Raw genomic sequence first — 25,251 nt, 5'->3', positions numbered from 1 at the left:
AGTAGTTTGGTGGTTGTCAGGGGCTGGGGGCAGGAAGGAATAGGGGGTTATTGTTTAATGGGTATAGAGTTTTTAGTTTCACAAAATACAGGGTTCTAGGAGATGGATGGTGGTGATGGTTATATAATAACGTAAATGTAACACCACTGAACTGTACATTTAAAATTGGTTAAGACAGTAGATTTCATGTTATGTATATTTTACCACAATTAAAAATAAAAGTTATATAGTTGGAATCATATACGTAGTATGTAACATTTTGGGATTGGCTTTTCTTGCTCAACATAAATCCCTGGAGATAAGTTTGTTTGTTTGTTTTTTGATAAACAGATGTTCTTTTTTTTTTAAATGGAGATACTGGGGATTGAACCCGGGACCTTGTACATGCTAAGCGTGTGCTTTCTATTTTATTTCATTTATTTTTTAAAGAAATTGTAGTTCATCTTTTTATAATTTTTATTTATTTTGGGGGGAGATAATTAGGTTTGTTTATTTATTTATTTAAATGGAAGCACTGGGGACTGAACCCAGGACCTCGTGCATGCTAAGCACACACTCTAACCACTCTAGTGAGGTATCCCCTCCCCACTAGAACTAAAATTTAAACCCAAGCAATCTGACTCCAGACTTCATGCTCTTGAGACACAGCCTCCATTACTGAGTGGGGCTCAGGACGGGCAAAGAGGTGCAGTGAGCCTGGCAGCCCCTTTCATCTTCTGTCTGCAGTGGAACCAGGTCTCCCAGGGCTCTGGTCTGGCTTCAGTACCTGGGCCATGGCGGCCCTGATTCAGGATACCAAGAGCAAGGCCAGTGTGCTGATGCCCCCCAGTGGCCAGGGTGGGGAAGAACAGGCAAAGTGTAGCCTTCAGACTGAAGGGGTTTATAGGTGGCGGACCTGGTTGGTTCTTGCTTCCCAGTCTCTCCCCTCACAGAAGACACCATAGAGGGTGTGGGCATAACCAGATCTTTATTTTACCAGAAGGGACAGGCAGCGGGGCAGTGTAGCATCCAAGCCCCAGACCAGACATGCAGCATCCACATGCAGGAACAGCTACACAGGCTGGGGCAGGGCAAAGGGTAGGGAACTGGGACCATAGGACACCCACAGCACCCCTGCCAGGATGCTCGGGCCCTGGGCTCTTCTGCCTCCACTACAGCAAGGAGACAGAGGACTGGGCTGCTTCCCAATGGCTGGAACCCTATCACTCTGGCCAGGAAGAAAGATGGCACAAAGGGTATGGAGTCTGGCCAGTCTCCAGCACTAGACTCCGTATAGGGTTGCACAGCTTTGCCCACGGGAAGGGCCCAGCCTGATACCTAGGACGGCACAGCCCTAGTAGGAAGAGGGTCTATACACTTTCTAGTCCCTAGACGGGCTAGATCCTGATCCCAGAAAGGCTTAGCAGAGTTGTGACCAAGTCCCACTCCACCTAGTAGGGACATGTCCGTGAAGGGGACTTTCCTGAGCACAAGCAGGGCCTCCTAAGGCAGTAGTAAACTGAGGGAGCTGCTATACACAGGAGGCCTCGCCTCTGTGCCCCGGGCAGGGGAGAGAGAGGTAAGGTATGAGAGCAGGCCTGGGGCCAGGCAGGGGGGAAGTGAGAGGCGATGGCCCTGGGCTTGCAGCTGCAGCTACCTGGGCTGAGAGGGGTCGGAGTGGGAGAGGCTGGGGGCTTCCTGGGGGCAGGTTTAGGGCTGGGAAGACCAGGCCAGGAGAGGGCAGAGTGTCCGTCCTACCCAGACCCCCTGCACCTACGCTGAAGCTCTAGCCAGGGACACAGGAGGAACGGACAGATGCACAGAAAACTTCAAGGCACCAGGATTCAGAGGAGCAGCAGGGCCACCCCCTACAGACAGACAGTGATTATAACAAACATCTTCAGCTTAAACTACATGATGTGTGCAGAGGGTGGGAGGAAAGAGGGAGAGAAAAAGACAAACGGACAAAGGAAGAGACGTACATGAGATGAAGGTGAAAGAGACAAACAAGATGAATGTGGCAGTGGAAGTGAGGGTGTGGGCAGAGGACAAGGGAAGACAGCCAGAGGCCTGAGCACGCAGCACTTCTGGTCCCTACAAAATAAGGCACCAGAGTCAGAAACGTTCCCGTTGTCCCTGTGGCTTTAAAACGGGTGCTGAAGGGGGGGTGGCTGCTGCTGATGGGTGTGGGTCTTCAGGACCTCACACCTGTGCACCGGTGGCCTTCTTGATCAGTGGTATCTGTAAGGACGGGAAATGCCATAAGGACTTGGCTCCAGGGCACCCGACTGCTCCGCCTAGGCCAGCCCCATGGGCTGCCCAGACAACCCCACTGCAGAGAGCTAGACACACACCTTAGATAGGTCCACGCCTGTGAGGGCGTGCACAGAGGCAGGCAGCTCGGCCAGCAGTCGGTTTACTTCTGAGGTCACCTTGCTGTTATCCCCACTGAGGACCACGATCTCATCAACTTTGGTTAGTGGGGCGGCGATTTTGGCAGCAATCTAGGAGATGGGATGAGAGGAGAGCTGGTTGGTGCTGACTCCGTCCACCAGCCCTGCCCATCCAGTGTTTCTCCCTCCTGTCTCCACCTCACCCAACCCCAGTGGGCTAGGGATGAGCCCCTGCCTGTCCTATTGGAGGGCTCTTCCCCTCTGCTGAGTACTCCCCCATTTAATCCTTCTAGCCAGTTTATCGCTGTGTTACTGACAAAGCTGAGAAAAGTCCAGCACTTGCCCAGTCAGTCCCAGCCTGGGGTGGGAGCCTCACCTGGGGCAGGGCCTCCAGCACCAAGGCCATCTTGGCTGCATCCCCGTATTTCTGGTAGGCCTCAGCCTTGAGTTTCATCCGCTCGGCCTCTGCTTTGCCCATGGCCTCGATGACTGCTGCCTCTGCCTCCCCAAGTTTGCGGATCTTCTCAGCCTCTGCCTGTGCCAAGAGGACCTGCTTCACCCTGGGGGAGTCCAGGCCGGACAGGATCAGTGGGAAGTGCCAGGGGCCCCTCAAGGCTTGCCTGGCAAATGCTCAAGCCCTATGCTTTGGCAGGTGTCTGGGGTGGGGGACCCATGAGAGGGGGTGGCCTGGTCTTCTGGCTCTGGCCAGGGAAACAGTATCTGCTCCCAGATGCAAATGAGCGAGGGGATTAACTGGGGTGCCCTCTATGCCAACCTCCTACATCTAATTCCATCTTCCTAACAACAATCCCATGGGGGAGGCGGGTCACCCCATCTGACAGTGAGGAAGCAGACATGGGGGAGAAGTGGCTTCCAAGTTTGGTCAGGGGAGCAGAGGGAGTGCACGGGCAGAAGAGGCGCCAGACTAACCCCCAGCAGCACTCACTTCTCACCCTCGGCGATCTGCTGTATGCGGTGGGCCTCGGCCTCAGCGGGGCGGCGCACCGTGGCAATGAGTTCCTTGTCTGTGCGCAGAATCTCCTGTGCCTCCACTGCAATCTGCTTCTTGCGCTGCACAACTTCGATCTCAATCTCTTCTTGCCGAATCTTCTGCTGCTCACGGGCCCCTTGTAGCTCATAGGCCAGCTGGGCCTCAGCTGTCTGCAGCGGGAGTGTGGTCAGAGTATCAGAGGCTGGCTGCTAAGCCCTGAGCCCCAGCGCAGGATGCCCTCCGGCTCCTCACCTTGATGTTGACCTCCTCACTGAAGGCTGACTTTTGCAGCTCGAAGGCTCGCTTGGAGTCAGCAATCATGGTGTCTGCCATGAACTTTATGTCCAACATCTCCTTCTTGCATTCGGCTTCCTGGGGACAGGAGGGACAGATGCTGAGGGTCCCCTGAACAACTGTAGTCCCCCATCCCTGAGCTCCCTGTCCCTGGGGCCAGGAAGGAAAGCCCATGTACCCGGATTCCTGCGTCCCGCTCGGCCTCGGCCACTCCGATGTCAGCATCTCTCTGTACCACGGCAGTCTGTGTCTTGCCCAGGGAGCTCAGATAGTCCACTTTGTCATACACGTCCTGGGGAGGGAAGAGGGAGTCATCCCTGGGAACAGTTACAGGCACAAAGGTGCCCCACCTGCCATGTTCCCCCTTGCCGGATGGATGCGGAGACCACAGCCTTCCCATCACACTGCACCTTGATTGTGAAACTGAGGATCTCGATGCCCATGCGGCCGACATCAGGGGCTGCTACCTCCCGCACCAGCTTGGCAAACTGGTCCCGGTCCTGATAAATCTGCTCCACCGTCAGGGTCCCTGGGGGCAGAAGGATCATGCGCTGGCTCCCCAGGGGCCCAGGCTGCTGGGAAAGGGAGGAGGCATGCAAAGAGAGGTCTGAGTGCATGCAGGGGTTATGTAGTCTGAGCTGGGTCTTCCTGGGTTTCTTAACAGCGTTTAACACTGAGCCTCCTCCTGCAGGGTCCAGGCAGGATGAGGAAAAGTGTCCCAAGCAGCACCAGGTGCCACACAGACTGGCAGCCATGCACTCCCACCTCAACACCTTCTCCTTCACCCAAGTCACCTGAAGTTTTGACTAGAAATAATGGAAGGAAAATGTTGCAGCTTTTTAGCTAGAAGGCTCTTGGTGGGACTGCCTGCCCTGCCTCCTTCCCTGGCCCCTGGCTTGGGGACCCTGTGAGGCTCCTTGAAGGCAGCAGAGGGAAGGGGCCCCTGGGCTGGGCAGGGACTCACCAAGGATGGAGCGCAGGTGCCCCTCCAGGGTCTGCAGGACGACGTTCTTGATGTCCTGCACGTTCTTGCCCAGGAACTGTTCACAGGCCACGGCCAGGAGCTCCTTCTCGGTCATGATCTTCACCTGCCAGTGGTTACAGAGGAGCCTGAGCCAGGCTGGAGGGAGGCAGAGGAGGCCCAAGACCCAGAGGCATGGAGGATGGTAGCTGTGCCCCTCCCTTCCTTTTCTGGACCTGGAGGCCTAGGGGCTAAGAGGGGGTGGAGTCTGTCCAAGGCCTCCAGTGGGGAGAAGACATGAGGAACCCCCACACTGAGAAAATTTTATCTTCACTGGCAGCCCCAGGCCCTGCCATGACCTCTCCTGGGCATCTGGGGTTTCCTTTCCACCCACCCAGCCCACGAGCTGCCCCTCAGCCTGCAGGTCTCTGCGAAAAGGAGAATGAACAACAGGGGCACAGACAAACAGACTAGGAAAGAGAGCCAGGATAGGGCAGGAGACAGGTCCGGGGGCCGCCACCGAGGGTGGGCATCCTTCTGCCTTTCCTTCCCGAGATACTAAGCCAAAAACCCCATTGCCAGAGGTCTATAAGATGGCTGAACCCACCCTGTGTGGACCTCTGAGAGCAGGAAGCCCTTCACCCAGGCACCGAGCTGGGAGTATAACACAGCCTCCAACTCCAGAGCCCAGAGCTCCCCTGCCTCATGTGGCCTTGCCCTCTGGTCCCCGCCCGGCAGCCCTGACCCCAGGAACAGGGAAGGCCTGGATTCTGGGGCTTGGTATTTCCGACACCTGCAAAGAATGGGGGGGGATTAGTGAGACAGGAGCCCTCAGCACTGGTTCTGTCCCCTGTGGGCCCGCTGAGGAAAGAAGGGGTGTCTGTTAGTCCTGCTGGGCGGTCAAGAGGCCGAGTGTGTTCCAGTGGCGATGACCCTCTCTTGGAAGAGGGGGCGGGGCAGGGGCGCTGGAGAGATCCTGCCCCTGGCTGCCGTCCTCTCCTCCTCCCCCCAAACCCCAGCATGGGGACGAGGCAGCTCAACGGACATGCGCGGGGCTGCTGAGTTACTATACCTGGGCGACACCCGTCACAGTTAAAGCTACCCCCTCGGCCGTCTCTACGTCCTCGCAGCGGGGCTGCAACGTCATAATCTCTAGGGAAATCCTGCCAAGAAATGCAAAACAGGGGCATAGGTCTGGGGGCCCGGGGCCTGAGGTGCAGGGAGAGTCCGATACCTCACTGCTCCAGCTGGGATGGGCCAGGGGTCCTGTGGCAGGGGAGGGTGGAGGGGGACCCTCCAGGGGTCAGAGCCGGGAGCATGTGAGGAGATGGGTGGGAAGGCAGGATAAGGTGGGTTTAGGTGGCTCAGAGGAAGGAGTGCAGTGTGCCACCCACGTGCACATATGTCCTCTGCGCACATTAGCCGGGCTAGAAGAGGAGGAAAAGGAAGTAGTAGAGAAGTGGTCATGGGTGGTCTGGGCTGTGGCAGGGTGGGCAGAGTCTAGGTGCAGCTATGTGTGTTATGTCCTGGGATAGCAGATAAGGGCTGGTACTCCAGGCCGTGCTCTGCAGGCGCCCATGAGTGACATCTGAACATCCCCCAGGGGCCCTCACCTGTTCCCCGGGGCTGCTCAGCACCCTGGGATGCCCCAGGAGGCTGTTGTGAAAACTGTCTTGCTGCGCCAAGACGGAGGTGATCTGGCACCTGCCCCCTGCCAGAGAAGCCCTCCCTGCCTGGCCCTCCCTACACCTGGCAATAGGCTATGACCAGAAGCCCACCCTCTGGGGTTGGGCCCAGCTGGGCCAGTGGGGAAAAGGGCTGGGGTCACACTAGAACTTCCTGGCCAAGGAGCACTAACCCTACAAAGAGTTGCTATGCCCAGACAATCTGAATCCTCAAGGGTCCACATCACCCAGCTGAAAAGGGACCTGGGCACCTGCAGCTGTTTCAAGGCGAGCAAGGGGTGGGTGAGATGGGGATGGTCCCCTTCCCAAGGAGAGACGGCAGGATGGTTGAGGGAGGGTATGGTGGTGCAGCAGTTTTGCCTGAGAAGCTGAAGAACAGTCTCACGAGATGGAACGGGATGGGTACGGTGACATTTAGGTCTCTTCCAGCCTGGGGACCCACCACCACGCAGGCTCTGAGGGGCAGGGCCTTTCTGATGTTCACTGCTGCCTCTACAGTGCCAAGAACTGACAAGGTACTCAATAGGGAGCTGGTGAATGAAGCAAGGAAGATGGGAACCTGTGCGTTGTGAAGAAAGCACTTGGAGTTACTAAACGCCCTGGCTCAGGAGTGGGTTTCACGGCTACCACTGCGTGGTAGTGAGGAGTGAAGCAGTGGGTCCCTTGCTTTTCAAAGTGAGATCAGGTTCATAATACAGCTTGGGTTTCCCTAGCACTTCTTTTCTGAAAATTCCAAAGGGCCCTTGTATTGTTTTACTTGCCTTCCCAATACCCCTGCAAGGCACAGGAGGCACAGGGAGGGCATGACTCTTCCCATTTCATGGACGGGGAAGCTACAACCTCGTGACAAGAGATCTGCTCAAAGGCCTCTTGACACAGAATTAGGGGCAGGGAATGGCCAAGGCTCTTTCTGCTCAGGGACAGGGTGAACAGAACTCCCCATGGGACCCATCTGCTGGCCTTGCAGGGAGGAGGACTAGGGCTTGACACTAGGGTGTCAGCCTGGAGAAGGGGCTGGCAGGGGCTTCCTGGTGCCTGGAGGACCAGGACTTCTGCAGGAGTAGTTAGGATGGAACCCTCCCCACCTGGACAGCCTAGCTCTGCCACATAAGGGCCTGTGTCTCCTGCCTCAGCTTACTCCCAATTTAGGCTTGGTGTTCAAGGCCACCCACTGACAGACTGGGGCAGAGCTTCCAGAAGCCCTGGCTCTTTGCCCACTAGCAGCCCCGGTGAGCGAGGGCAAGGGAGCTGGGGATCTACAGGGATCCACCCTGCCACCCAGAGCAGCAGAGGTGGGGGCAGAGGGAGGGAGGCACACTCTCAGGAGGGGAGTCCATCTGGTTCCTGCCTGCCAGGCCCCTCAGGGCAAGAAGAGAGAAGGTTAGACACAGAGGAGGAAGCAGGTGGGTTATTACCTGTGCAACCCCTGTTACGAATAGCGGGACCCCCTCCGACGTCTCAATATTCTCACAGCGACACAGGATGGTCATAACCTCCAGAGACAGTCTGAGGAGCAGCCAGGGGGTAGGGAGAGGCAGGGTCAGGAAGGGGTGGGAGGGGACACAGCAAACACACACAGTGGTTACCAGACAAGCCCCTGATGCCTGATGCCTGGGGGTGGGGCAGGGTTGCTCTCAATCCTCCAGCCCCCCACTGCCAGCTCAGCCTAGGGCTGTAGGGGGACAGGGACACCCCCTTGCTGGTCTGAGGCCTCCAGTCTCTTCTCTAGCCCCCAGACTCTGGGCTGGGGGAAAAGTCTGCTGATGCCCTGGGCCCGTGACCTGAGGTCGGGAGGCCTGTGCATGCCAGTGGCTCCCCACCTCATGTTCCCAGGAGATTCCTGGCACAATCTGGACACAGCCTCAGTTCCACCCTCCAAACACAGTCAAACCTATGTTTCCAGAAACTAGGGGTCGGGGAAGCCACTCTGGGGATTAATGAGCCACAGCAAATACCAAATCCTGTTTGGGTCACAAACCCTTAAGGTTTGTGCTACATATCACTAAGAAGGCAATTTAGGGTCTGAAAAGCTCAAAGAAATTTTTGGATTTTCTGATATGGGGGGGAGGGGTATGTCAAAGAAGGCTGAGGGAGAAAGTGTGCCCCTGCCATAACATACACAGGACAACCAGGAGATGGCGAAGTCATTCACTTTGGAATTTCCAGAGTTGGGCACTGGCAGAGTCATGGCAAAGAAAACCAGGTGCCCTGAAGCTACCTAGCCCACCCTAGCTGGGCAGCGTGTGTGCGACTGAATGTAGGGTGGTGGTCCAGGCAGAGGCCAGGCTGTGGACATCGTGGAAAGTTTCCTTAAACTAGAGGAAGGGAGGACAGAGGCTGAGGCTGAGGCTGAGGGAGCAGAAGCAGGTGGGCTGGGGGGATGGGGAAGAGTAGGCAATGTGGATCCCCCAGCTCAGGTCTCCCAGTGCCAGCCCAAGGGCTCCAGCCATGCAGATGTGCAAAGGTTGCCTTCATTTGAGTCCCTAACAATAGCACCCTCGGGCCTGAGAGGACTCTAAAGACCCAGCTCAGACAGGAATCCATCAAGCTCTCTTCTGGGGAAGGAGAGAGGGAGGGAAGGAGGGAGAGAGAGAGGGAAGATGGGAGGCTGCAGCTCAGATGCCAGAGGTGGAGGAGTCGCTCAGGAAAGGGAGAGAGAGCTGCCCCCATCAGGGCCTCAGGATAGGATAGGACAGGATGTGGCAGCTAAGTGCAGCAGGAGGGGTTTCACTGAGCCTGGAGAAGAATGGCTGACACTGAAGGTGAGTGATGTGTGGGATGGCTGCAGAAAGTATCTCAAAAGGGAGGTGGAGGATCCAGGCTGGGTTGGGAGCCTCTACTCTGACCTAAGAGGCTCTTGCTGGCCTAGGGAAATAAAGGCCCAGCTTGTGGAACTGCCCCAAGCAGGCTAGGGGTTGGGGAAGGGGCTGCCCCCAGACCAAGGCCCAAGAAGGGGAAGGGCTGCAGGCTCAGACTACCCAGCAAGTGGGACCAGCGGGAGGATGCTAAGCCTGAGTGTGTGAGATCAGTTTCCTAGGAAGAGGTATGGGGCCCCCCACCCCTCACTTCTAAACCTGCTGTCGGAGATGCTTGGCTCTCTTGTCCTGGGGCTCTGCTCCCTGGAGCAAGAAGCAGGAAGGGGGACCAAGGATGTGGAGAAAGGGCTGCTGGGGTGTGGCCCCAGCAGTGGATGCCCATGCAGGACAGGTCTGTGGGCAGGCGGCAAGCTCTTGAGGCCAGGGTATACGTTGAGGTGTTTGGATAAGACACTCTGTCGTCCCAGGACTCCATGTGGGTGGGGTGAGGTGACAACGTCTCTGGAGAGGGCACCCCATGGCCTCTGACAGGCCAACTGGCCCACTTAGGAGTGCCTAGGATCCACCTGAGAGGAAGATGTGACCAGTACTGATTATGCTCTGACACTTTTGGCCTTGGGCCAGAAGAGTCTCCCAGCATCCCTCAACTCAGGCAGGGCAAAGTTAGGGGAAAGACAGGGCAGTGGAGGGGGTTACTGTGAGTTAAAAAGCTGTGACACACTTCCCATGCCCCTGTCCCTTAGCAACACCCTCAGATGCCCTGAAGCCCCGAGCACCAGCAGCTCAGTGTAGCCATGGGGCTTCTCTCTGCTGACTGGTTGGGCTGGGATGGAGGGGGCTTTCCACTGGAATCTCCATTGCTTCCCCTTCGATGACCCCATTGCCAATGTGTCCACACATTCACAGCTCTGCTGCCCTTGCTGCCTGGGTCTTGGCCTGGAAGGATCTGGGCCCCTCCCCTGGTCTCCCATAGCCAGGAAGGGGGTGATGGTGAAGAGGTGACCTGCCTCATCTCCTCCTGGGTGGGCAGTGAGGGAGGCAGGAGAGGCCTAGGCCAAGTCTGGCCCTGCCGGGGGCTCTGGGGAAGCCAGCAGGTAGAGCCTGATGGTGGGCCCTCTGGGGAACAGAAATCTCCCTTTCCCTCGTAAGTCTTTCCAGACTGATTGAGGAGGTCTAGATCCGTCTTGCCCAGTCCCTGTCTCAGCGTCAACAGCTTAGATCCCCATCCCTTGTCTTTAACCTGCTGTTGTCAGAGCCACTTCAGACGGTATAGCCATTTTCTGCCACTTAGCCCCTGCCTGCACGGTCCCAGGGCCTGTGCAGGTGAGGGTATGTGTGAAGGGTCTCTTCAGCCTTTCCTCCCTTCCTGGACCCACTCCAAACAGGGTAAGTAATTAAGGCTTCGTGAATAACTTTGAGACAGAATCAGAGAATTAGGATTCTGCCTGGGCATGACCCTGAATTCTCTGGGACAGAAGTGATGCCCTCCAAGGAGGAGGCGCCCATAGACAGACCTCCTGCATTCCTGGACCACCCATTGCACCTACTTCTTAGGAGGCCCCCACCCCCTCGGATGGAATATGGCAAGTGGTGGATGCTCTAGCTGACCTGTGGGGTGAAGCAGGTAAGGATGGAAGCCCTTGTCTCCCTAGAAGCCCTTGTCTCCCTTGCCCACCAGGATGCCCAGCTCCCAAGCCCCCAGGCCCTTACCTCTGAGTGTCGGAGATACACCACCAGGCCCAGGCCCAGCCGCCAAACACATACTGTTTATAGTCGGAACCACAACAGCCCCCTGGAGAGCAAAGCAAACCACTGCTGGTCAGTCAGTTCTCGGGTCTGTCTACCCTCCATGCCTCCAGCAGCAACTCTGCTGCTCTGACACTTGACAACTCTCACTGTTGGGTGCCAGGTGCTGAGGCTGCACATAAATGGGAGATATACCCTAAGGGCCTTGGAATCTAGTTTGGTAAACAGGCAATTTGCAGAGAGAGGAGGATAACCAATGAGTGGCTCAGAATGTAAGTGCTTTCAGAGAACACAAGAGACCTCAGTGACCAGGAGTGAGCAGGAAAAGCTCCCATCTTTGATTCAACCACCCATTCAACAAATAAGTATGTTTTTGTGCTAGGGATACAGTGATGAAGATACACTTCCTAACTGCACAGACACAGAAAACCAATTTATGATTACCAAAGGGGAAAGTGGGAGGGAGGGACAAATTAGAAGCTCAGGATTAACCGATATATACTACTGTATATAAAATAAACAACAAGGACCTACTATACAGCACAGGGAACCATATTCAATATCTTGTAACAATCTATAATGGAAAAGAATCTGAAAAAGAATATATGTGTGTGTGTGTGTGTGTGTGTATGTGTGTGTGTATACACATATATATATGTAAAACGGAATCACTTTGCTGTACACCAGAAACTAACACAACACTGTAGATCAACTATACTTCAATTTAAAAAATGCAACTCCTATCTTGAAGGAGGTGAGATTAGGAGGATTTTTTTCCTGAAATGACTGTAATACCAGGTGATTTGCCTGTTCTCAGGGTAGGGAATGCAGGGTCAGAGAGGGAATGCAGTGTCGGGGAGGAAGGGGCAACACTAGACAGCTGGTGGGAGGGGGTTTCCAAGCCAAGGTGCGGCCTTGCTCATGCCCAGCAGACACCTCTCAGGGAGGCTGGTTCTCTATTCCCAGGGATTCAGAGTGACTGTTTCTCTTGTGAGTGTGGATGGGGAAGGCAAGGCCTCAAAACAAAGGCCAACTCATGGTACCAATGGGAAAAGTGAAGAGAAAGGGAAAAGGTCTAAAAAGGAAGTGATTCCTGGAAACTGTGTATCAACTAAACAGAATTTTGAATCTGGCCACGACTCAGATTCATGCCACGGACCCACTCAGCAGGCTCTCTACACAGAAATAAGAAAAATCAATTCTTGAAATTCTTCTTGTGAACCCTCCTGCTGATGCCAAAATTACTCCACAAGTGCGAGAAAACTTAGTAAAAAGCAAGAGGAGCAGTTCACTTGCAGTGCAAAGATGTGTTCAGAAACATGATTCAAAGGAAATGTGATTGGGAAAAAGCCAGTGGGTGTCACCATTTCCGTGTTCACAAACTTTGGTTTTCAGGAAAGCCTTAGGGTGTGTGCCTCTTGAGGTCAAAGGTCAGGGGGAACTTTGTGTGACTGGGTTACAGTGTCTCTGAAGCCCCATGGCAGGGGACAAAGCAGATCACAGTGTCTGAGGTGTCAGGCCGAGCAGCTGTCTGTGTGTGTGTGTGTGTGTGTGTGTGTGTGTGTGTGTGTGTGTGTGTGTGTGTGTGTGTGTGTGTGTGTGTGTGTGTGTGTGTGTGTGTGTATGTGAAAGAGAGAGAGATGGGGGAGTCATTTAAGCTAAGGAGTGGCAAAGCCACATTTGCATTTTATAAACACTACTTTGCACAAGGAGGAAGAACTTGGGTCAAGGAGGCTGGATAGAAACCTCCTTCAGTGACCCAGGCCGGACACAGCTGCTGACGCAGGGGGATAACTTCTAGAGCAATTTTATCCAAGAGAACTTTCTTCGAGGGTAGAAATATTCCACAGCTGTGCAGTGCAACACAGCGCCACCAATGACATGTGGTTATTGAGCACTTGAAACGTGGCTGGAGGAATTAAATTTTAATTTAATTAACTTAAATTTACGTCGCCACCTGTGGCTACCATATCATTTAGTGCAACTCTAGAGCCTGGGTCAGGCCAACAATTGAATAGACAACAGGAAACAGCGAACTGGAGACAAATTCTGAATAGATGGAAGCAAAGGAACAAAGACCGCCCCCACTGTGGTGGGCCTGCCAGGTTAAAGAGCTAGCATCTGATACTGCTCACTGGGTGGCCAACCCTCTTTCCTGGGTATGCCGCATGCAAAGTGTGCAGAGGTCCAGGGAGCCAGGAGCAGCCCCACCACGTTAGGAGGGGAGGGAAGAGGTCTTGGTTCTCTGCCTCTTGATGGTGGAAGTACCCATCCACAGGGCTGCTGCTTGAGGTTAAGCCACTGCAGGCTTCCCTGCCCTAGGGATGTGGTAAGGGAAGTCTCTAAAGACAAGCAGTCACTTTGAAACCCAAACCATTTCTCCAGTGAACCTGGAAGAGGGTCAAAAATCACAGCTTGTTCCGCTCCTTCTGGCCTGGTGGGGGCTGGGGCAGCTTCCTCTAGCCAGCTCCAAGGGACTTTCTCAATGTGCTGTGGGAGAAGGAGGTGGAGGCGGAGGTAGGTGGGATTGCAGGGGAAGGAGCCAAGGGCAGGTGTCCACCCTTTATTTAACTTATTCTTTGACCTTGGGAGCAGGCTGCCACAGCTCAAGCTGGGCCTTGGCCAAGGGCAATATGGCTAGGTTCCCAGGGGTAGCAACAACAGGAAGCTGAGACTGCCAGGCTGCCCCACCCCCAGCAGCCTCCTCCCCTGGAAGGCATCTTCCTCCCAGCTTCCTGGTCACACTAAACCTGAGCCCCATTCCCAAAAGAGGACACTTAGGTGGTCCTTCCTTGACCCCTAATTCTCACTGTCTTGAGGCCTGGAAATCTCTCCTAATCACAAAGCATCCCATGATAACCTCCGCCCTTTGCTTAGCCTTCCCCAGACACAGGTGCTGGTCGCCCTCTCAGGAACACTCCCTTCCTTTCCTGCCTCTCTTCCACCCTTTTCTTCCCCCTAGTCTACAAGGGGGATTTAGCCTTTTTTGAGCCAACCACCCCCCACTGCCCTTAGTAGTCTGGCAATGCTAGAATGTTCATAAATGCATACAATAAAATATGGAAGAAACAAATTGTATTGAAAGTTATCAAAATATTAAAACAACCAAATGTGTGATACAGTAATTTGTATGATACGTAATACATAGCAATATGTGGGATATAGTAATACATTAAATAAGATTTAGTGGTAGATTTAATAACCAGTTTAATTTCAAAGTAGTGATGAGCATGAATGATTTTTAAGGTGCCTGTAACAACAGCATGGTAGGAAATACCTGCTAATACTATCATGGTTTGTTGCCGATATTTTTTTTCAGCATTAAATGATATTAAGTTCCCACAAGAGTATTAGAACCTGTCTTATGCATCATTCCATTTACTCTTGCAATAAAACTCCATTTTCTTCTATAAAGAAGCTACTATTAATAACATTCAGGGGGAGGGTGTAGCTCAGTGGTAGAGTGTACGCCTAGCATGCACAAGGTCCTGGGTTCAATTCCCAGTACCTCCATTAAATAAATAAATAAATCTAATTACCTCCCCCTCCAAAAATTAGAAAAAAAATTACATTCAAAATATAATAACAAATTTGAAAGAATCAATAACAGCTAGTTTTATGGTAGATCCTCAAGCAGCATCCCACTAGACCCAGGGTTGTTGCTGATGTTAATAACCAAAGGAAATGCTAAATTTCTGTTAAGGTTAGTGGAAATTAAAATGTACCCCCGCCCCCATTCAAAAGCACAGACCTCGAAATTCTATCCACAAACCCCAGGTTGAGAACTTCTGACCTACTGTAGAAATGAGAGAAAGGTATATTGTATTTGGATTCCCCTTCTGAACACCCAAAAGTTGAAACAGAGAAGGTTTTATACTATAGAATGAAGGAGGGAGGTAAGGCAATAAGAAGAACCTCCAGACTTTTCAAGTGGTAGAGATGACCATGAAATATATCAGCATCCTCCTTCTGAAACTGGGCTGTGTGAGATGTCCTGGACTTAGATGTAGGCCCAAGTAACCAGGTGGGGGCAGGGCTAGGAGTCCACGTACAAGAGAGCCACAGCTCAGCTTGATTATCTCAGTTCCCAAGGTGCTATTATGCCACACATTGTCTCCCTCTTTTCCACCCTCCCTTGACTCCAGTACTGTTAATTCTCAGCACAGCTTCCTTACCCCACCCCTAAAACATCTTCGAAGCTAGCACTCCCTTGGCCTCTGACCAGAGAACCAGTCTCCAGGCAACTAGAAGACACAGAGCAGCCCATCCCAGGGGCTCCTCTTGCCCCTCAGTCTCAAGGATCTCCACAAGGGCAGGACTCGAGCTTTTGGCTCTTCAGCCCAGAGTCTGGGCTTCTAGAGAGAAACCCCACTAGAAAAAAACCAAGCGCAGTGCAGATTTGAGTTTCTAAAAGCCTGCTCTCGGAGTGGGGGCTGGGAGACTGGCCCAGTTATTATAGAGGAAGTCTGGCCTCAGTGCTCTCTGGGGGTTGGGGTTGGGGGTGGTGTCTCTCACATGACCTCAAGGCTACCTCTGGTTTTCAGAGAAATGAATTATCTTAATTCCCCCATAGGAGTAGGATCCTAGTCAGGGAGAATGGGAATTTCCTGTCCCAGGGGAGAGACTGATTTTTGAGATCCAAACTGAGCCAGAGGCCATATTCTGGGGTGAAAGTTTCCAATGGATTCATAACATCACACCTCCCAAGGGTGGGAAGCTACAAGCCCTGGCCCAGCCCACCCTCTTATGCTTAACTCTGCAGCCAGCACCGATAACGCTTTGCACAGGCTGAGAATCCACACTGACAGCGGGAAGTAAAACACGAGAGATTCCTGCAGCTACAGGCCTCCAAGCTGTCAGGAAAAACAGTCCCTCCGCAGCACCTGTGAGCAAAGGGCTGCACAAACTGGTGGCTCGAAAGGCGTCAGCCACTTCTCAAGATACCCAAATATACAATCTAAATAGCAGCCTTACGGCAAGATACCTCTCCCTCCCCAATAATGCGGTCCCCCCGCCCCACCTAAGCTCACAGAAATTCCGGAGTCTGCATTTTGCAAACAGAGCGACACAGCCCCAGAGCCCGGTTTCTCAACCTGTAGAGGCCGCACCCGCGTCTCCCCGGAAGGCAGTGCCAGTAAACCCCAGCGAGCCCCAGCCTGCTCGGAATTAACGGGTCTGTGCCTGGAGCCCAAGGATCCATGTCCCAAGGCCCCTTCCGAGACGGACACCTGCCCTCCAGAGCTGCGTGCGACCCAACCCCAATCCCAGGCGCTGGCATCCAGTCAAACTGTGTTCCCGGAATCCTGAGGCCACAGGGGAGACCCTGCCCAGGCAGGAGGCGGAGAAAGGAGGGAATAAACACGGGCAAACACGCGGGACGGGGAGGGAAGGGGAGAGTCTGGTGGGTGTCCGAGGGAGTCGAGCATGGAAAGTGGGACCCTCCCGGAAGGGGTCTCAGGTGCGGCCAGCAGCCCCGTAGTCTCAAGCCCCACCCCCCTCTGCCGCAACTCTCTGAACCCTTCCCCGGCCTAGTCCCTCCCCGTTCGCTCCCCAGTCCGGGCCCCGTCCTCCCAGGCACAGCCCCCGCCCCAAACACCCTCCCGGCCCTGGGCGTCCCACACCCACTTCCCTCGCTGCCCCCTCACCTGAAACCACCAGCGCCTCGTTGGGCCCCACCGTGTGGCAATTGCCCATGGCGCCGGCGGACGGAGGGCCCTGGGGGGCCGCAGAGACTTGGACAGCAGCAGCCGGCCCGCACCCCACGCCCGCCCGCACAACCGGCCGCGCCCAGTCTATCCCGCCACCCCCAGCGGCCGCCCGCCCGCGCCCCTCCGCGGCTGCAGCCCCACCGGAAGTGTGGCGGCGGAGGGCGGGGCCGGCGTGTGGAGAGAGGCAGCCGTAGCAGGAGCCCAGGCAGTCGGCAGGCTTTATCACACCGGTTGGGGTCGTGGAGCCCAGCCCTCGGGCAGCCCGCGAAAGCGTCCCCCTGCTCCCACGGGGCGCCCGGATGAAAGCCGCCCTGCCTTGCCTCACCTCCCAGCACCCACCTTCCAGCGGTCGGCTCTAGAGTCTGCCCGCCTGAGCTCCAATCTCAGCACCCCGCTCTCACTAGCTAGGAGACTTTGGGTGAGTCCCTTACCTGGCTGCCTAATCCTGACTGAAAAATGGGGATAATGTAACTACCAAGCTACATGGTCGCAAAGGGCCCAGCTGAGTAATTCTCAATGTTGGCAGTGCATCAGATCAACAAATTCCCAGGCTCTCTTCCAGGGCGGATCAGCATTCCTGAGGGTAGGGCCTGGAAATAAGAAATCCAAATTCCTGAGAAGCAGTGTCTGGTACACTACCCTCTACCTCTCAATCTGGGGTTACTGTCACACTCAGTAATAATAAGAAATAATCATCCTTTATGTCCTTCCACCAGGAAGAGCTGTCCAGGACACCAGGACGTAACTTGAAGCCCCAGAAAGTAACCATGGAGGTAAAAATTGCAACCTCCTCAATGTCCAGTGCGTGGCCTAGCACACAGCTAAGGTTTTCAAGGTCCCCCAGGTGCCCTGGAAAGCTTCCCAGCCTGGGGGTTAGGAGGCTTGGGGCTTAGGTTCAGCTTTGACCGGAATTCGGCGTGTGACCTTAGACAAGTCTGGTGAACCATGGGGACTGGGGTAATGTTCAGAAGCCATGGGTTCCTCAGGGTGGGGATTCTTCAGAGAAGATGGGGTCCCTGGGTCCTCAGGCTGGGGATCTTCATCGGATTCAGTATCCTCCCCATGCCCAAGCCCTGCCAGCCTTTTGCTGGCCTCCCATAGCCGGTGGGCTGCCCGGTCGTCTCTGGCGGCTGGGGGCACCTCCTCCACGTGGCAGTTGGCAAAATATCTCCCACTGAGAGGCTCAATGCCCTCCTGCAGAGCACAGTACAGGGGTGTCTGGGCACCCCCTCGTGGTGCCCGAAGCACCAGCCAAGCCAGTGGGCGCAAAAGTGGGCATAGCCATCCAGGAATGTGGCGCAGGAACAGCTCCGAGTTCACTGGCCCTGTGGTCAGGAAGAAATGAAAGAGTAGGGAGAAGGGGTGAGGGCCCAGGGTAAGAGCAGCAAGAACAGGGCTAGAAGGGAGTGGGGAACAGAGTCTAGGTCCAGGGTAGTATTTACCAGGCATTCAGAGTCCCACAAGGTGACCTCACTCATTTCTAACAGCAAGCCTCCTCTTCTCCATCCAAACTCCTTATATATTCCCATCTTCCAGATTTTGCTCATGCTGCATCCCCAGCCTGGAACAATTCTGTCTCCATCTTTTCTACTAGCTCAAGTCCTGTTCCTTTGTTTAACCAGCAAACATTTATTAACATCTGTGGTAGACCAGCCACTGTTTCGGACATTTGCGATGTGGAGTGTAATGAAGGTTGGCTGTAATTATTATTGTCACTATTATAGTTATTAATGAGCCTTAGTTAGGCAGCAATTATCTAAAATGCAGTATGGTAATATGGGTAGAGCAGATCTCATTATTCTGTAACCTAAAAGCAGGGATAGGTCTTATTCATCACTTCAATTACTCAGACTATAAGACAAAAATGCTTACAGTGGACCCCTAGGCCCTAGGTGACCCAACCCATCTCTACACCTCTTCTCTTGCCACTCTCACTCTGTTCTGGCCACACCAGGCTCCTTGTTCTTTCTCAAGCACATCAGGAACTTTTGCCTCAGGGCCTTTGCACTTGCTGTTTGCTCTGTTCTTTTACTCTTCTCCCAAGAAAGACTCATGGCTCATTCTCTCATCTCCTTCAGGCCTCTACTCATATGTCATCTTTTTAGATACGTCTCCCCTGACTGCCATAGATAAAATAGCACCCCCCATCATTTCTTATTCCCCTTACCCTGTTTTATCTTTTCCCATAGCACTTTACCACCACCTGTCATTGTATATATTTATTTATTAGCTTCTCCCCCTTCTGTAAAGTAGCTTGTAAACTCTACAAGGATAAGTTCCTTGTTTTGTACATTGCTACATCCCTTGCACCAAGATTAATGCTTGGAATAGTAGGTACTCAGTAAATGCTTCCTGAATGGATGATTATTAGCTAACATCATCATTATTATCATATTATAGTCAGTTCAGTCACATGGATGGCTCTCTGGGGTGAGAACCTAGGCCTTATTCATTGCCATAACCTACCCAGTAGTCAGCATCCAAGCTTGTGGTGTGAGAGAAAGAACCCAGCCAAGGATCTGGCTCCAAGATTATCAAGGAACAGGTCTCTCCTTGGACCAGGCTTCCTTCCTGCTCTGAAATTCTGTGGCTCAGTGAGAGGCTTGGGGAGCACAGGATGGGGTGAGGATGGGAGGGGGGAATCAAGACAAAGCAGAGCATCTAGAGAGCTAGGTCTCACCTGGGTGGGCTGCATAGCAGGTGATGCCAGTGCCCTCAAGCTGAGTGGCGAGCTCCCGGGCAAACAACACGTTGGCCAGCTTACTGTCAGCATATGCCCGCAGTTCCTGCCGCCAACCCACCACTGGGCGGTCCAGGCGTGTAAAGTCCAGGCGGCCTCGCCGGTGGGCGGCGGAAGATACCACCACTATGCGGCTAGGGGCGCATGTCTTCAGCCGGGGCAGCAGGAGGTGTGTCAGCAGGAAGGGGCTGATGTGGTTCACTCGTAGCAGCAGGTTAAAGGGCTCGCGGCTCCGGCCACAAGAACTGATCCCTGGGGCAAGGGCTAGGTGTGAGCAACTACTCCAGAGGGATTCCCTGAGACCTCGGGGTCCCCCATGTGAAATGGTGGTAGGGGACATCCTTCTCACATGTTCACTGCCCCCTCGCAAAGCCTGGCTGGAGGGGTCAGCTGCCCCTGGCCACCCGCCGCCCCCATGTAGGGCCTGCTGCCCCTCACCGGCATTGTGGATGAGGATGTCCAGCCGTGGCTCAGAGCTCAGGAAGGCAGTGGCAAAGGCCCTCACGGAGGCCAGACTGGCCAAGTCCAAGGCCATGAAGATGACCTCATTGTTCCCACTCTCCTGTGGAGTGGCAAGGGCTGGGCTGTCATATGCACCCCTCTCTTCTTCCCTCTCCCCAGGCACCAAATTCTGAAACCAACTCCTAATGCTACTAAGATCTGCCCCTACAAATTAGAATGTAGTGGGTAAGTGTGTGGACTCTGGATGCAAATCATGACTTTGCCTCTTCCCCGAGTGTGACCTTGGGCAAGATACTTAATCTTTCTGAGCCTTAATTCTCTGTGAAATGGGAAGAGTAATAATAGTACCTATCTCATAGAGTTATTGTGAGGATTAAATGAGTCAATATATGTAAAATCCTTAAAACAGTGCCTGACAGGTGGTCAGCACTGTGTAGGCACTTTCTATATTATTATTATTATTTTATTATTATTATCATCATTACTGTTTATCCCAAACCTACAACAGACTTCTCACTGGTCTCCTCCAAACCACTCTTGTCCCCTTCAGACCAGGCACCACACCAAGGGGTTCATTCCAAAAGTGTATTTTGAGAGTCCAGACCTTGCCAAGGACCCTTCATTGCATCTCTACGGACCATACTATAAAATCTGATCTCCTCAGAAGCTGGCCCTGGCTCAGACTTCCTTTTGCCTCTTTTCCCCCCTTACGCTGTACTCCAGCCTCATTAAATCTTTTAATCAGTTTCTTAAATCAGACCAATTATCTTGCCTCAGGGCCTTTGCATATGCTGTTTCCTCTACTGTTCTCTTACAGATTCTCTTTCATTAATGTAAGGCCTACTAATTCTTAAACGTCTTAGAACAGCAATTACTTCCTTCAGGTCTGGTGCCCCTTCTCTGTGTGACCAGAGCACCTCTGCACTTCCCTTTTCAGCACTTGGCGAAGAGAGCCGCAGTCTCCTCCCAGGGGTCTGGATTCCCCGGAGCTGCTCTGCTCACCCCTGTGCCCCGGTGTGTCTATCCACTGTTCACCGTCCCGCCCAGCCCCGCCCTCCCTTACCTGGCGGAGGTCGAAGGCGGCTGCCTCGCCGCGCTCCCGGCTCCGGCAGGCCAGCACCACGCGCGCTCCTCGGCGCGCCAGCTCCAGCGCCGTCATCTTCCCGATGCCGCTGTTGGCGCCTGCGGAGGGCGGCCGAGAGCCGAGCTGAGCCCGCGGGCTGCCGCCCCCGCCGTCCTGGCCTCCCCGCCCCCTGCCTGCCCGCCTGCACTCACCCGTGACCACGGCCGTGCGGCCCCGCAGGCTGGCGATGCCGCCGCACGGCGGGGCCTTCACCAGGTTGTAGTAGACAAGCACGTAGGCGCCCAGCAGCAACCCCACGCCCAGCAGCAGCGCCTCCATGCCGGCCGCGCCTCCGGGCTCCCCTCTGAGCCCCACACCGCCCCGGATCGCCGCCTGGGGCTGCCTGCTCTCCCCGCACTGGCCTGGCGTGGCGGAGGCGGAGGTGGAGGCGGGCGAGAGGCAGGGCGGGGGTGTGTGTGCGTGCGTATGCGCGTGGGCCCTGGGAGCGCCCCCTAGGCGTGCGTCTGCGTCCTCTGGGTGTGTGCTTGTGCGAAAACCTAGGTGCATGTGTGCATTTAGGCCCTGGGAGCGCCCTCTAGGTATGTACATGCGTGCCTAGTGAGAGTGTGAATGACTTTTTGGTGTGTAATGTGCCCAGGAGCCCTGGGATCCTCTTACAGGTTATTTGCGTACCTCTGGATCCTCTGTGTATGTGCCCTGTGAGCACCTTGTAGGTATGTGCATTTGCTGGCCCTAGGTGTATGTGCCTGTGTGAGCACCTTTTACATGTTTGCACCCATGCTGGCCGAGAGCCCCTCCAGGTGTGTGCATGCATCTGTAGTCTCTGTCGGTGTGTGTGCTTGAACATCTCCCTGTCTACCTGTACTTTGTGCCAAGATCTATCTGTAGCTGAGGGCTTGCAGGAGGGGCTAACCCATGTGTGAACCCTCTGGGTGTCAAGTATGTAGCAGTCCTTACCTTCTGGAGAGGCGTGGGTACATGAATGCTGTTGTGTCTGAGAGTCCAGTCATGGATGCCTTGCCCTCCATAAACAAGTTCTTTCAGTTACTTATCCTCATATTCAGCTCTCAGCTTCTAGGATCCTTCCTTTTTCTTCCTATAAAGGCCGGAGAGTTGACACAGTATATTCAGGGTGGCACCATCAGTTAAGGGCTGTCAGAATTTATTCATTCATTAGCTGTCTATCTTCCTGCCTTTGCCTCCCACCCCCTCTGTTTCTGAAGGGAAGCAGGAAGAGATTGTAAAACCTATTATCTTGAGGAGAAAATTTGTCTCTAGAATGATTCTCACAGGTGAAAGAAATAGGTAAACTCCATCACTCAGTGGAAGAAGTGATTATGATGGCAAAATGGGTGGAGACAGCTAGGGAGGCAGGGGTAAGGATATTCCTGGCCAAGTGACTTGCCAGGAGAAAGGACATTGCCTGAGAAACCCAGTACAATTTAGCACCCATTGTTTGGCACTTCTGGCATGCTCAGCAATGCAGTTAGCCTTGGAAATACTTAGAACAATACTGTTTCTGCCCTTAGGAATTTGGAGGCCCATTAGCACAGGGCACTGGGGGACAGAGTTGTGGAGACAAAGCTAGATGAGGTGGAAGCCAGGGACAGAACTGACTCGGGGGGAAATTTCCTATTTAGCCATACTGTGGATTCAGGGTTCATTGTAGATGCTGTGGGATGAGGCCCGGGATGCAATACTAATGAAATAAAAACTTCTGGGGTAGTTTCTCAGGTAAGTTGTGCAAGGAGGAAAAACTAGTTTGGCTTAATAAGAGGGTGCTCAGGGCCTTAGAATTAACGTAATGCTGTAGATTTGTTATGAGGAACTGCAGTGGTAAAGCTGTAATTGCAAGTCACATTACTTGTGGCATGGCTGAGTCTAGACACTGGATTTCTTTTTCCTTCATGTTCCCAAGACATCTGAATCAACAGATTGCTCCACACTAGATTCTATGCTCCAAGACGGAGGGGCCACATCTGCCCTGTTGACTGCTCACAGCAAGTGACCCAGACCAAGATCCAAGTGACTGCAAAGGCTGGGCAGAAAAGGAACTTGAGTGACAATTGAATAAATTAATGAATTGCTCCATGCCCAGCTAAAGCTTAAGGGGAATGGACAAAACCAAGTGTTACGACTTCCCCCAGGATAGATGGATAAAGTAGGATAGCAAACAATTGGAACAAAAGGCAGCCCCAACTCCTTGGGTTAAAGCTTCTAGACTAGAATGCTGAAGTCTCATGTCAGCTCGTTTTAATGTCTTGGATTTGGGACCTGCTTACCCCTGGATTCCTGCAGAATCTGATCATGTCAAACGATCAAGCCTTCTGAACTTCGAGTCACCCACAAAGCCATAGAACAGCCCCCCTTCACAGATGCACCCCCCACTCCCCTCCCACCTAAGGCTCACTTTTCTCCAACACCTGCCTTCTCCTGACTTTCCCTGAGGACTGAGTATCTGGGAATGAGACTTGTTCAATGAGACTGTGGGACCAGGACCTCAGGGAGGGTCCCCTCTAAGGGTGATGACAGGTAGGACAGACAGGCAGAAAACATAATTTGAAGTCTTTTTGTTTTTTTATATACAGAATACAGGAAAGTTTCTGTAAAGTCTAAAACATTACAATTACTATGTACATTGGTACTAGTTGTGGGGGTGGGAGAGGAGGAGGGGAGCCAGGGGTGGGAGGAAGAGGAGAGAAGTGGCAGGAGAACAAAAAAAGGAGACAAAACAGGTTTACGACAAAAACATTTTTGCTACAATAGACAATTTGAAGAAAACGCTCTACCACATGTAGTACTGTACACAGTTTTTAAAAACATTGAAAAAATGTCATCACTAGATGTATTTACACAAAATCCAAATACACTTTTCCTTATTTGAAATAAAATAGATGGACAGCCAGAAAAAGAATTCATTTCTCATTTGTCCATAATACACAGTAGCTACCTGTAGTGCAACCGCTGCAGAAAGGGAAAATAACCTGGAGGGTGGGAACCATGGAAGGAGGGTGGGTAGCGATCTTTATATTAAATAAAACAATGATATTGTATAGATTTTGCTGTATGAAAACTGTATTTTTTTCTTTTAATATAAAACTATTGTCACTGCCACAAAATAGAACAAGTTTCTGATTATTTTACAACGGCGGGCGAGGGGGAGGGAGCAGGAGGGTGGGGAACGGTTTTGTGTCGGAGGAAGTGTCCAGACCGTTGGCCTTCCCCTCCCTGCCCACGCTGTTCCTCAGCTCGGTCTGCCGCTTTCCCATGAAATGTTGAGTACAAATATATGTGCAAATGCCCCCTAGAACTTGAGAAAAGAAAAAGGATTTTTAAAAAACAGTCAAAAGGTTTTCTTCATTTCATGCAAAGATTGTAGTTGAAGGGTTTCTGGTGGAGTATAGAAAAACCCCCGGGCTTGGTTTGTGTACATTTTTGCATTGCAGGAGTCTTGGGTTGGGTGGACAGGTGGGTGACGGGGTAGCCGCCAGTCCTAGGGAACGGAGTTGGAGCGCAGCACAGGGCCCTGGTGGGGCTTGAGAGAGAGCTTCTCAGCCAAGACCCCATCCTGCAGTAGGCCGGCCTCGCCTTTGGGCTGTTTGGTCGCAAACTCAGTGATGCTGAAGACAAACTGCAGGCACCCCAGCTTGATGTAGCTGCCGTGGTGCAGTAAGGCCGTGCCTTCCCAGCCGGCCCCACTGCCCCCAATCAAGCTTGAGCTGCTGGCTTTGCAGTTGCAGGGTCTCCGCTGCGGCCCCTGGGCCTGGGAGCTCATCATGGCTGCCTCCTCACTTGGCTCTTCATCCTGTTTCTGGTGCCGGCGGCGCCCTGGCGAAAAGAAGGGGAGGTCACAGGAGACGAACGGTGAGCAGCCAACCCATCTAGGCTGTCTGCCAGGGTGGGGCCCCTGTACCTCCCCACTCTAAATGCTGCATGTCTTGGGGTGAGGGACACTCAGAAAGGACTGGTGGAGTCTGAAGTCCCCAGGTAGGTGTGTACACAACATGGGGGTGCAAAGCACATGCTTCTCCATGGCCTTTCCAGGGCCCACGAGCAAGGAGCACCTGGCCAATGGGTCTGGGAAAGCAAGAGACAGCAGGTGATTGGCAGCAAGCCAGCGCCACCCTGACTGGGGCCTTAGAGAATGTGTCCAAAAATTGCAGGCTCTGCAGCCACAGGCCTCTGCCCCAACTTACTGATGACACTCTGCACTTTGGCAACAATACTGCTTGGGGGGGTTGGCGGGGTCTTCTCAGAGAAGTCACATGAATACAGCACATTGTCCACCGTTGTCCCGTGCTCACTGTAGTTTAACAGCTCATAATGTTTGGTATTCTGAGGAGGAGGAGGGAAGATAAGATGTGTGGTCTGCTGCGTGGGGCCTGGGGCTAA

The 25,251-nt window shown here is 53.5% G+C and overlaps 3 protein-coding genes across 14 annotated transcripts in view; all 3 read right to left on the bottom strand.

Moving 5' to 3' along the window:
- Positions 1–948: 948 nt before the first annotated feature.
- FLOT2 (flotillin 2) lies at positions 949–16,897 on the bottom strand. 6 transcript variants are annotated; one of them, XM_032457587.1, is made up of 11 exons: positions 16,511–16,897; positions 10,830–10,911; positions 7,719–7,809; positions 4,622–4,745; positions 4,068–4,186; positions 3,836–3,949; positions 3,616–3,735; positions 3,319–3,533; positions 2,749–2,932; positions 2,334–2,483; positions 949–2,220 (listed from the first exon to the last, which is right to left on the bottom strand). In XM_032457587.1, exons 1-11 carry the CDS (start codon positions 16,557–16,559, stop codon positions 2,182–2,184), a joined length of 1,287 nt encoding a protein of 428 aa, XP_032313478.1. In that variant the 5' UTR covers positions 16,560–16,897; the 3' UTR covers positions 949–2,181. The 6 variants fall into 6 exon arrangements, with proteins under 6 accessions (XP_032313478.1, XP_032313477.1, XP_032313479.1 ...); XM_032457586.1 differs by lacking the exon at positions 7,719–7,809 and adding an exon at positions 5,691–5,781 and having other exon boundaries at positions 16,511–16,895; XM_032457588.1 differs by lacking the exon at positions 16,511–16,897 and adding an exon at positions 5,691–5,781 and having other exon boundaries at positions 10,830–10,880.
- A 138-nt stretch (positions 16,898–17,035) lies between these two features.
- Positions 17,036–21,177, bottom strand: DHRS13 (dehydrogenase/reductase 13). Its single transcript, XM_032457594.1, has 5 exons — positions 21,051–21,177; positions 20,839–20,957; positions 19,752–19,875; positions 19,254–19,565; positions 17,036–17,898 (listed from the first exon to the last, which is right to left on the bottom strand). Exons 1-5 carry the CDS (start codon positions 21,175–21,177, stop codon positions 17,447–17,449), a joined length of 1,134 nt encoding a protein of 377 aa, XP_032313485.1. The 3' UTR covers positions 17,036–17,446.
- A 2,237-nt stretch (positions 21,178–23,414) lies between these two features.
- Positions 23,415–25,251, bottom strand: part of PHF12 (PHD finger protein 12) — a 36,928-nt gene continuing 35,091 nt past the window's right edge. For 3 of the 7 annotated variants that reach the window (XR_004311782.1, XM_032457580.1, XM_032457581.1), the window contains 2 exons: positions 25,056–25,194; positions 23,415–24,687 (listed from right to left, as the gene is read on the bottom strand). Coding sequence is in view for 2 of the 7 variants with exons in the window: in XM_032457580.1 (XP_032313471.1) it covers positions 24,353–24,687; positions 25,056–25,194 (474 nt within the window). In the remaining 5 variants the exon portion in view is untranslated. Of the gene's footprint in view, positions 24,688–25,055; positions 25,248–25,251 lie in introns of those variants that run through there. The other 4 variants (XR_004311781.1, XR_004311784.1, XR_004311779.1 and 1 more) reach the window with 3 other exon arrangements.

The sequence above is a fragment of the Camelus ferus genome, chromosome 16 (genome assembly GCF_009834535.1).
Source record: "Camelus ferus isolate YT-003-E chromosome 16, BCGSAC_Cfer_1.0, whole genome shotgun sequence".
Taxonomy (NCBI): Eukaryota; Metazoa; Chordata; class Mammalia; order Artiodactyla; family Camelidae; genus Camelus; species Camelus ferus.
Note: the sequence above shows the minus strand (reverse complement) of the source record. Positions and strands in the feature narration are given on the sequence as shown.